Source organism: Hyperoodon ampullatus (assembly GCF_949752795.1).
Source record: "Hyperoodon ampullatus genome assembly, chromosome: 7".
Classification (NCBI taxonomy): domain Eukaryota; kingdom Metazoa; phylum Chordata; class Mammalia; order Artiodactyla; family Ziphiidae; genus Hyperoodon; species Hyperoodon ampullatus.
Window position 1 is genome coordinate 39894341 of NC_136920.1, and position 12672 is coordinate 39907012.

At 42.3% G+C, this 12672-nt stretch overlaps 1 protein-coding gene across 2 annotated transcripts in view; it reads right to left on the bottom strand.

Annotated features, from left to right (window-relative positions):
• Positions 1-12672, bottom strand: part of AMOTL1 (angiomotin like 1) — a gene marked incomplete at its 5' end in the record, with an annotated part of 103159 nt that overhangs the window by 62331 nt on the left and 28156 nt on the right. Inside the window, 2 exons of one of the 2 annotated variants that reach the window (XM_079707396.1) lie at positions 673-1606; positions 6196-6342. In XM_079707396.1, coding sequence (XP_079563522.1) covers positions 673-1606; positions 6196-6342 — 1081 coding nt within the window. The remainder of the gene's footprint in view (positions 1-672; positions 1607-6195; positions 6343-12672) is intronic. The other variant, XM_079707397.1, reaches the window with a different exon arrangement.

Consider the following 12672-nt stretch of genomic DNA (forward strand, 5'->3'; position numbering starts at 1 on the left):
CTGAGCCCTCGTGCCACAACTACTGAAGCCCGCCCACCTAGAGCCCGTGCTCCACAACGAGAGAGAAGCCACCGCAATGAGAAGCCCATGCACTGCAACAAAGAGTAGCCCCCGCTCGCCGCAACTAGAGAAAGCCCACGTGCAGCATCGAAGACCCAATACAGTAAAAAATAAATATAAGTAAATAAATAAATAAATTTATTTTTAAAAAAAGAATGAAATAATGCCATTTTGCAGCAACATGGATGGACCTAGAGATTATCATAATAAGTGAAGTAAGTCAGACAGAGAAAGACAAATACTGTCTGTTATCACTTACATGTAGAATCTAAAAAATACAACAAACTGGTGAATACAACAAAAAGGAAGCAGACTCACAGGTATAAAGAACAAACTAGTAGTTACCAGTGAGGAGAGGGAAGGGGGGAGGGACAATGTAGGGGCAGGGGATTAAGAGGTACAAAGTATTAGGTATAAAATAAGCTTCAAGGATATATTGTACAACATGGGGAATACAGCCAATATTTTATAATAACTATAAATGAAGTATAACCTTTAAAAATTGTGAATCACTATACTGTACACCTATAACATATAATATACATCAACTATACTTCAATAAAAAAGAATTTTTTTTAATTAAAATAAAAAACTTCTAGGCTTGATAATCACCTCGTTACCCCATACTCTGGGGGTGGCTGGTACCTCAGGACGGCCACTTCTGTCCTCGCAGGCTGGGGAGCAGGGTAAGGCTTGACCATCTCGTGGAGCATCCCCGGGTGCTGGTCACTGTAGAAAAGTCCATGCTCCTGGGTCTTGCCCACCGGGGACATCATTTGCTTGGTCTTGAAGGGGTACTCGGGTGGAGGACCTCGGGGGTCCAGCACTTTAGCTGCAGGCTGGGCTGGGGAGGGCCCCCCGCCTGCCTTGAACCCCTTTCCGGTCCCTGGGCCAGGGAGGTGTTGCTTTGCACCGTTCCTCTCCAATGACAGCTGCATGATCCTCTCACTGAGAGAGCGGACGTGGCCCTGCTTGAGTTCCTTCAGCGCCTCGTCCTTGTGCGCCTGTCCGCTGTTGGCGCGGTTCACCGTGGGCCTGCCCTCAGTCCGCGCCTTCTGACTGGCACCCCCGGCCATGTAGTAGCCGTGACCCACAGCCCCCTGCTGCTGCTGCTGCGGCGGCGGCGGCGGCTGCTGCCCCCGGAAGAACTGGGACTGCGCTTTGGCCTCCTCATACGTGGGCAGTTCCTCGTTGTTCTGCTGAGGCTGCGTGGACCGCACCTGTTTCTCCATCACCGTGTTGTCCACCTGGTGTTCCTGACCCTGCGGTTCCTGGCGTGCCGACTGGTAGACCATTTGTGGGTCTTCTTGAGTGAGGTTTTCCGTGGAAGAAAAGTTGTTTGTGGGGTGGGCTGGTCCTGCACTCCCTGTGGCCTGGTGCTGAATGGCCAGCAAGTTCATGTTCTCGGTCGGGGTACCATAGCGCAGTTGCTCCTGGATCAGCCGCTGTAACACTGTTCCAGCTGCCGCATCCTCGGAACCTCTCATTTCCACCTCTGAGATCCTCGGGAAGTTCAGCGGGTGGAAGTTACAAAGAGGATCCTCAACTAGAAGGTAAACATAGGAAAAAGATGTCAGGCTGTTCCACGCAGATATAGGTCTGGACATACATGGTGAATAACCAACTTTCTAATGACAGAGGCATTTAAAGATTTCCAGTACACCGTCACTCCCATTTACCCTACAGTTTCTCATGGAAGCATCTCTCCAAATCAAAGTGTCTCTACTAATCTCCCTTCCCTTGCCTACTGTTTCCTCCTAGACCTTGCTCGGGCCTTCAAGCCCTCCCTTTCCTTTAAGCTCCCCACCGACCCCTTCTCTTCATCATATAAACAGGTTAAGTCTTTCCCATCTTAAAAAAAAAAAGAAAAAGAAGAAAAACAAGCAAAACTCAGAACCAAACAAAAAGAAACCATCTTTTCATGGCTCTACATAAACCTCTAAGTGCCACCCTGCATCTCTCCTCCCCTTCTAATCGTCCTCAGAAAGCAATCGATACGGAAAGTGGCCATCTCCACTTTCCGAACGTGCCGTCCACTGCCCTCCCTACCGCTCTGATTAGCAATCATTCCCAGGGAGAACCTTCCAGCCTAACCTTTCTGAAGCATTTAGCATGTTGATCACCCACCTCTTGAAATGCTCTCCTCACTCAGCATCCAGGCCACCCCCTCTCATGGTTCAGGATCCTGCTGCTTCTCCGTACACTCCATCTCTGGCTCCCTTTTCTCCACCTGCCCCTTAAATTCTTTCCCACAGCTCTGCCCTGAGCACTCACCCACCCTCACTTCGACAGATTCTCATCTCATCCACCACTCGTCTGAACCTACTGACCCATGGCCCACCCATTTACAACCACCAGCCGATGGCCCACAGGTCCTCCAAACTCAACGTGTCTTCCTCAGCCCATCCAAACAACCCCTGGATCCCTGCCTCGTCTACTCTTTGCCAAGCCAGAAACCTGAGAGTTTTCCAAAATTCCTTCCTCTCCCTTACCCCCAACATCTGGTCAGCGCCTGCCTGTGAATTCTACCTCCGAAATGAAACATCTCTCCCAACTCTCCCCTTTATTCCCCTGCCAGTCTCCAAGTTCATTATCAATAACCACAGTACAACCACAAAAACCATTTTTAAGGAGCATATGATGTGCCAGGTATTGTACTAAATTCCCTCCTTTATTTAGTTTAGTTCACATACAATTGCATGAGGCAGGTATTAATTCCTCCATCTTACAGATAAGGAGAGAGGTTTAGAGAAGGTAAATCACCAAGGTCGCAGAGGTAGGAAGAGACAGATCCAGGATCCGACTCATTCCACAACGAAATCTGTGTTCATTCCGCATGACAAGCCCGTGGAGCCTCATACCCAAACCATTCCAAGAGCCCCCTCATCTATTTCTCTGACACTAGTCTCTTTTCCACTTCCAAACCCACCCCCTCAGACTCCAACTTATCTTCCCCACTGCCTTAAGATTGTTCAAACCGGAAAACTTAATCATACCACTCCTCTGCACAAAATTCCTCAACAATTAATTATAGGATGAAACTGATAATCCATCATAGGGTGTAGCAGGCATTGCTCTGTCCAACCAGCAACATTTCATGCCATCACTGGCCCCCTCACTGGCAACCCCTTGGAGTTCAAGTTCCAGCAATACCCTAAGAAGTTCCCAGACATGCTAGCTCTCTCTGGCCTCCAAGACTTTGCTCCCATCCATCCCTCTGCCTAGAAAGATGCATCTCACCACACCCTTCTTGGGAAATTCCTAGACATGCTGTGAGTGATGGCTCCAAAGCTACCTTCTGAGTAGAACCCTTCCTGCTGTAGCCCAGCAGGCTTGAGCCCTCCTTCTCCAATGTCCGGGCTCCATTACTATACCTCCCTTAGAGCAGTCATCACAACAGATGGCAATCACTCATGTACACAGACTCTAAACTCCTTAAGAGCAAAGATCTTGCCTCCTCATCTGGGTATCCCTAGCATACAACTCAGTGCCTGCATGTAATGGGGGTCAAACATGTAACCAGTAAAAGAATATCTGAGCACCATGAAATATATAATTCACCCCATTTCACAATAGTACTAAGAAGTAGTGTATTGAGGACATTTATAGTGTTAGGATAGCAAAAATTCTACTACTTACTACTGGCAAGACTTTGAGCAAATCACTTGCTCTCTTAGAGCTCAACATCCTCCCCTGTCAATAGAGGGAGCTGAACTAGCCCCTTAGAGATAAGCAGCCTTAGAGATAGCAGCCTTCACTCTTACAATTCCCTGTAGTGATGGTTCTTTGTTTTTACATATGCACAGGACACATCACTTTCCCCCAAACTGTCTTTCTTCCCCAAGGTTGCCTTTTTTTTTCTCTGAATGGCATCCTCATCAGAGACAACCAGATAGAAATTTCAGATTCAATTTTGATCCTTTTGTCTCCTTTGCTCCCTACATTTAATCAAGTGCCAAGCACTTTTCAGTCCACAGTGAAATGAGAAAAAATGAAGGTGGTGTGATAAGTGAAATGAGAAAAAATGAAGGTGGTGTGGTATGCTTACAAGATATAGAAATACACATATACATGTGTATCTACCTAGACATATGTCATTGGGTTTATTGTCTTCTTTGGGCAAGGGATTCTGTCAAGGATTACATCCCTCTTACACTGTTCAGTATTAAAATATGAGAAAGGGCTTCCCTGGTGGCGCAGTGATTGAGAGTCAGCCTGCCAATGCAGGGGACACGGGTTCGTGCCCCGGTCCGGGAATATCCCACATGCCGCAGAGCGGCTGGGCCCATGAGCCATGGCTGCTGAGCCTGCGCGTCCGGAGCCTGTGCTCCGCAATGGGAGAGGCCACAACAGTGAGAGGCCCGTGTACCGAAAAAAAAAAATAAATAAATAAAATAAAATAAAATATGAGAAAAGGCAACCGTAGATGACATTTTGAGTGTCTCTGTAACAGCAAAGACTGCAGCCCCAGCTTCCATGCCCTCAGCTACTCCCCAGGTTCCAGTCCCCTAACCAGTTGTCTAAATGTCCTGAGCAGCCTAATATCTCTTGCCTCTGGCCTCTCCTCCTTTTGATCAACACTGTATTTATCTGTATTTGTCTACTAGAATTCAAGCACCAGAGAACAGAGAGTTTTATCTGTTACGTTCACATGCCGTATACCCAGTGCCTAGAATACTACCCCAATATACAGAAGGCATTCAGAAAAGAATTGTGGGGGGCAGGGATAAATTAGAAGTTTGGGATTAACATATACACACTACTGTCCATGAAAGCGATAAAAAAACAAGGACCTACTGTATAGCACAGGGAACTATATTCAGTATCTTATAATAACCTATTATGGAAAAGAATCTGAAAAAGAACAGATAGATAGATAGATATACAAATAACTGAATCACTTTGCTGTACACCTGAAACTAACATAGCACTGTAAACTAACCATACTTCAATTTAAAATGTGGTTAAAAAAAAATAAGAGAAAAAATAATTGCCAAGTAAAGAACTTTACAGACTTGTTCCTGAAGCTCAACTCTGATCGACCCCAAAATCACACCTCTGTGACCTCAGGCAAATTACTTGGCTTCTCTGAACCTCTCTGCTCTGTATAATGGTCAGGCTTCATATCTGCCTCACAGGATGGCATGTGGAGTAAATTCAAACTTATTCCTCACCTTCAGAGAAGGTGTACAGTAACTGATATTTAAACCAGAAGTTCAACAACAAAAAATTTTAAACAAAAAAAACAGATCATTGAAAGTCCACACAAGATGAATTGCCAATAATTGTAATAAGTGATGAACAACGCTAGGAAAGCGATTAACAGTGTGGGTTGAGTTGAGCCATCACTCACTCTACAAATAACAACTGCCAACCTGTTATATTCAGGCATTCTGATAGGTGCTGGGGTTAGGAGAATGAAGTGGACAGTCCTTACCTTCAGGGCTTAATGAAACAAGCAAATTCAAATAAAAATCAACATTTTAAAATAAAATGAATAAAAATTCAAATAAAAATATATATCCAAAGGAAAAAGATTTTTTTGGATGAATAATAAAAGGAATGGTGTCTCATTAAGCATGAAAACTACTGAAGTTCCTTTTCATAAGCACATCTGGCAAGAACCCTGAGATCTTCTTTAAAGTGGTTTAGAAGATTCCTTTTCATGGTTTAACCAATCTCCTAAACCCTCAAAAATAGGCAGAGAGTTTTTACAAAGGAAGCAGTTCCTTCACAACTATAGTTTTGAATTTCTCTGAATTTCTGAATCATTTGCAAAAAGAGGTAAAAATGAAAGCAGAGAAGAAAAAAAGGAATGAAAGATTCTGGGAAAGAATACAGAAGAATATTTAGGAATTAGAAGAAAATGAGGGCATAAATGGTATAATTCTGAAGTTCCTACGTACTTAGGAACTCTGTTGAGAGGGTCACATATTATAGTAAAACAGTCAATTAAAACCTTGTTAATGTTTACCAAACATTAAAAATAAGGCACCTACCAATACAGAGACAACCAATAATCCAATATGCTGATATTTAAAACAAGGATAGAGAAAAAATTATGCAAAAGAGTGAAAAATGAGAAACATAAGATTGTTCTGCTTTCCCAACACAAGTGCCAATAAAAGAACTTACCAACTTTTTCCCTGATGCTACTGTTTGCCTCCACCGTCAAAGATGCTTCATGCCTCCCAGAATAGAGCTGAAAGTCTGGGAAAAAGTAGTTGGGGTCTTCCAGAATCTGGATGGGACTACTGAGGCTGTAACAGGCAGGAGGGGGACCTGGGGGGCAGAAAGCAAAGTGCATATTAGTGCCAATGAAGGTCTCCTCTCCCTCTTTGCCGTGTGAGTCACACTAGCTGTTCTCCCACACACATTTCCACTGGCAGTGGCAGCTCTGTCGATTCATAAAATTCCAAAGTTACTATTCAGAATTATCACAAGTCTAGCCACCCACCAAAATGACCCGTAAGGTCACAATAACAATTTTCAAGACACGCTGAGTGAAGTCAGGGACTCTTTCTCACAACCTACTTCCAAGGGCAGCAGCAGAAACACTGGCAGAAATCAAGTCCCCTGAGGAACTGGACAAGTCACCAAGTTTGGAAAGGTCAACGTAGGGGACAGAAAGGAGGGAGGCAGGGAGGCCAGAAAAGGAAAACTAAAAGGGGAAGGGCAGCTGTCTCTTGGAATGTATGAAAGATGCAGAGAGGGGTGGTCATTTTGCCAGACCACGTGTTAGCAAGGGCCTGTCCCAACCCAGGACAGAGCGCTCAGCCCCACTCTGAGGGTTCTGGAGCTTCGTGTGGCAGTGTGAGCCTGGGTCATGGGTTCTGGCCCTCTGCCAGGCACTGACCTTTCAGCTCCTCTGTATCTGCTTCACACTCAAAGAGGAGTGTGCTTCCTGTTTCAATTAAACGTGACACTGTGTTCAATTCTACAGTCACTGAACATGAGATACCACGACGGCGACACCGATCTGGCATCTACAACATCGTGGGAACACTCAGTGGGATGGGTCTGGGCTGTCTTTCCTCTCTGCACTCGTTTCTCTGCGTGGGCACCAAGTTGAAGGCTCTTTCTGGCAAAAGTAACTTAGTTTACTCTGGGGAAAGAGTCAGGCTATTTTTTTTTAATTAAAATTCTTGCCCGCAAGGATTCCTTAATATACGCAAATCAATCAATGTGATATACCACATTAACAAATTGAAGAGTAAAAACCATATGATCATCTCAATAGATGCAGAAACAGCTTTTGACAAAATTCAACACCCATTTATGATAAAAATTCTACAGAAAGTGGGCATAGAGGGAACCTACCTCAACATAATAAAGGTCATATACGACAAACCCACAGCAAACATCATTCTCAATGGTGAAAAACTGAAGCATTTCTTCTAAGATCAGGAACAAGACAAGGATGTCCACTCTCGCCACTATTATTCAACGTAGTTTTGGAAGTCCTAGCCACGGCAATCAGAGAAGAAAAAGAAATGAAAGGAATACAAATTGGAAAAGAAGAAGGAAAACTGTCACTGTTGGCAGATGACATGCTACTATACATAGAGAATACTAAAGATGCCACCAGAAAACTACTAGAGCTAATCAATGAATTTGGTAAGGTTGCAGGGTACAAAATTAATGCACAGAAATCTCTTGCATTCCTATACACTAACAATGAAAGATCAGAAAGAGAAATTAAGGAAACAATCCCATTCAGCATTGCAACAAAAAGAATAAAATACCTAGGAATAAACCTACCTAAGGAGGTAAAAGACCTGTATGCAGAAAACTGTAAGACACTGATGAAAGAAATCAAAGATAACACAAACAGATGGAGAAATATACCATGTTCTTGGATTGGAAGAATCAATATTGTGAAAATGACTATACTACCCAAAGCAATCTACAGATTCAATGCAATCCCTATCAAATTACCAGTGGCATTTTTTACATAACTAGAACAAAAAATCTTAAAATCTGTATGGAGACACAAAAGACCCCGAATAGCCAAAGCAGTCTTGAGGGAAGAAAACGGAGCTGGAGGAATCAGACTCGCTGACTTCAGACTATACTACAAAGCTACAGTAATCAAGGCAATATGGTACTGGCACAAAAACAGAAATATAGATCAAAGGAACAAGATAGAAAGCCCAGAGATAAACCCACGCACCTATGGTCAACTAATCTATGACAAAGGAAGCAAGGATATACAATGGAGAAAAGGCAGTCTCTTCAATAAGTGGTGCTGGGAAAACTGGACAGCTACATGTAAGAGAATGAAAGTAGAACACTCCCTAACACCATACACAGAAATAAGCTCAAAATGGATTAGAGACCTAAATGTAAGGCCAGACACTATACACCTCTTAGAGGAAAACAGGAAGAACACTCTTTGACGTAAATGAGAGCAAAATCTTTTTTGATCCACCTCCTAGAGTAATGGAAATAAAAACAAATGGGACCTAATGAAACTTCAAAGCTTTTGCAAAGCAAAGGAAACGACAAACAAGACAAAAAGCGACACTCAGAATTGGAGAAAATATTTGCAAATGAATTAACCAACAAAGGATTAATCTGCAAGATATATAAACAGCTCATGCAGCTCAATATTAAAAAAACAAACAACCCAATCTAAAAATGGGCAGACTTGATCAGACATTTCACCAAAGAAGATATACATATGGCTAAGAAGCACATGAAAAGCTGCTCAACATCACTACTTATTAGAGAAATGCAAATCAAAACTGCAATGAGGTATCACCAGACACCAGTTAGAATGGGCATCATCAGAAAATCTACAAACAACAAATGCTGGAGAGGGTGTGGGGAAAATGGAACCCTCTTGCACTGTTGTTGGGAATGTAATTCAGCCACTATGGAGAACAGTATGGAGGTTCCTTAAAAAACTAAAAATAGAATTACCATCTGACCCAGCAATCCCACTACTGGGAATATACCCAGAGAAAACCATAATTCAAAGACACACATGCACACCAGTGTTCATTGCAGCACTATTTATAATAGCTAGGTCATGGAAGCAAACTAAATGCCCATTGACAGACGAATGGATAAAGAAGATGTGGTACATATATACAATGGAATATTACTCAGTCATAAAAAGAAACGAAATTGGGTCGTTTGTAGAGACATGGATGGATCTAGAGACACTCATACAGAGTGAAGTAAGTCAGAAAGAGAAAAACAAATATCGTATATTAACGCATATATGTGGAATCTAGAAAAATGGTACAGATAAACCGGTTTGCAGGGCAGAAATAGAGACACAGATGTAGAGAACAAACGTATGGACACCAAGCGGGGAAAGCAGCGGGGGGTGGGGCTGGTGGTGGGATGAACTGGGAGATTGGGATTGACATGTACACATGTCAATATATGTATAAAACAGATAAGTAATAAGAAACTGCTGTATAAAAAAATAAATAAAATAAAATTCAAAAGTTCAAAAAAAATAAAAAGACTTTTCTATTAAAAACTATATATAGACATATATATATGGTAGCTAAACATGAATATCAATTAGATTAGTTACAAATACAAGGAAAAACAATTTAGAGAGTTAATGGCTAAGGACATCTTAGTGCCTTTTCCGTTAATGTGTAACTATAATGGATCACTGTATAGTTTGTCCTGGTCTTCTCCACATCATGTGTAGAATTAATCCATATCAAAACTTTCTTGTACCGAAACCTGAAGGTTTGTCCACAGCTGTCCAGGTGTGTCCAAAGTTTACCTCGACAGCTTCCCTTCCATCCTGGATATCCTTTCCCTGGCATTCTGGACAGTGAGCCCTCCCCTCTGATTCTCCACTGTTGGTGGAGATAAGATAGATGGTACAAAGCATGCCAAGAGACTTCACAGGGTGGCAGCACCTCATTGGGTCATCAGAATCCAAATTTTGCCAATTCATTAATTTACCATGAGAAACACAACTGCCAGAGGGAACAGTCTCTTATGCCCTCCAGGCCAGCTAGCACATTTACTGTTTAGACATTTCCACAAGAAGGCAAATTACAACTTGGAAGTTGCATGGTGAGCAAGGAATCCCAGTAAGGGAAGTAGATGCATGCTCAAATGATGGATGCCACTAGGTAGAGTTGTCTGATGCCTCCACGTCCCTCAAAGGAATTTTCCCACCCAGACACCCAAGCAGCACCCATTTCACAGTGGCAATTTACCCGAGTTGTACAAAGCTTTTAGGAAAAATATTATCTGAGATGCTTGTGTTACTGACTGTGGAACCCGAAAAGGAGTGGGCAATAGCAAGCCTCAGAATTAAATCTGATTACTTTGGTCTATAGTCCCAACAGAAATTCTTTCAACATTTAGTCAACATGTGCCTGGCACGTTCTAAGTGCCAGGCACCATGCTATAGCGATAAACAAGACAAGAACTCTGCCGTCCGGAGTCTCAGAATTCAGCAGGAAGCAGACATGTTGGCTGGCAGTTACGATGCAGGGTAGCGTTGGCTGTAACAAAGCCTTGTTCTAGATACAGTGGGAGCTCAGGACAAAGGGCCTAACCCTGCCTAAAGGTCGAGAAAACCTGCACAGAGGCCAAGGAGCTTAAGCTGATCCTACTTCAGTATCTGATTTTCACAATGAAAGAAAATGCATTTTTATGATTATATATTACCAATAATACAATCATATAGAGAACTGCTGTTAGTCTTATGGTATGTTTCTGTTTAATTTTATACCTTAAGATTCGTACATACAAATATGAAATCACACAGTGTCATGCTGCTGTCACTTAGCATGATAACATGAGTTGTTCTCCTGCGATGTAATAAAAATACATTAAAAAAAAATCCTTGCCCCAGAGATAATTCCATTAGAAGAAAAATCATGTTTTACAGCCATCACTTCAAACAGGTCATTTGCAGTTTCTTGCTAGGATTGTTATCTACCCATTTCCCATAAGGCCAAAGCTAGTAGTAAGCAACTAATTATTCTAAGAGGCTGTAAGATGGAAATTTACTCAACTTCTTCCTGAGTTTCTCTACCTCAACCCATGAAATAATATTTGCGCATGTGCTCACATGTATCATAAGCATGTTTAGACTAGAGAGAAAAAGAGAAAAAAGATTTTGACAACCAGAATATTTATCTTAACAATGTTAAAATAAATAATGTAGTTGTGACTTAGATCTTAAGGATGAATAAAAACTGAGTATGAATGACATACTATATAAAGATCAGCCTAAAATGACAGTTCCAATGCCTGTGACAGTGTCTGTCAGCATTCTCTTTTTGGCCAACCCACAAAGGACTACCCTGGAAAGAAACTCAGCCCTTTCTGGGCCTCATCTTCTACATCTATAAATCTAAAAGTCAAGGCTAAAATTAGGAATCATCGATGGCCTGGATCCAAAGGCAAATCCTGGCCTGGCTTCTACTTCAGGCAGGTGGAAAATATTGGTGGAAAGTTGGAGAGACGCACAGAGCAACTTGGCCACCTGTTAGGATCACCTGGGGAACGTTGCCAATGCCAGTACCCCAGTCTCACCCAGACCTAGTCAATCAGAATCACTGGGACAGGGCCCAGGCACGCGTATTTTATAAGGCTCTTCATATGATTCCGATGTGCAACCACCGCTGAGAAGCCCTAAGCTAGATGGAGAACAGTGCACACAGGCAAAGAAACAAAAAAACATAAACACACCTTCTGCACCCTCCGCCTCTCTACCACCAAATCAGAGCCAGGGAGGAGTTGAGGACCCATACACTTGAGTAAAGAAAGTGTGACAGATACACATTACTATATATAAAATAGATAAACAACAAGGACCTACTGTGTAGCACAGGCAACTATATTCAATATCTTACAATAACTTATAACGGAAAAGAATCTGAAAAAGAATATATATATATTTATAAATATATATACTTATATATATATTTATATATATATTTATAAATATATATATTTATATATATATAAACTGAATCACTTTACTGTACACCTGAAACTACACAACATTGTAAATCAACTATATGTCAATTCAATTAAAAAAAAAGTGTGGTGTTCTCTTACGATCTGGGTCAGGAATGGCACATGCCAACAGATTACAACTCTTTGGGCCCTACTACCATCTAATCATGTGACTAAAAATTTTAAATGATAACAGAGAGTAAACTGCCAATAAAATTGTGGCCTACCTAAGAATATATATGTGTATATGTATGGGTGTACAAAGGTGTGAGTAGGGAATGTGTGTATGCATAGATACATGCTTTCAACATGGAGCCCAGTTAAGAACCCTGCAGTAAGCCATTCCTATTATCACAACACTGGTATAAACTGCTTTTCTACACTTTATCCAACGGCCTGCTGAGTGACAGTAGGCCCCAGGGCTCCAGGCCACAGGGCGCTATAGTGAGAGCAGAGCTGGAAGGAGGGGCCTAAGCTCAGAGGGCACCAAAGATGCGCCGCCTCTCACCATTTCTTCGGCAGGCCTCAGTATTAAGAAAGAACTAATGCTCTTCGTACGCGCACGCACGCACACACACACACACACACCCCTATGCAGACTGAAGGACAGGATGCCCAACTCCATATGAACAGTCATCTAAGACTCCGTGGCCCACA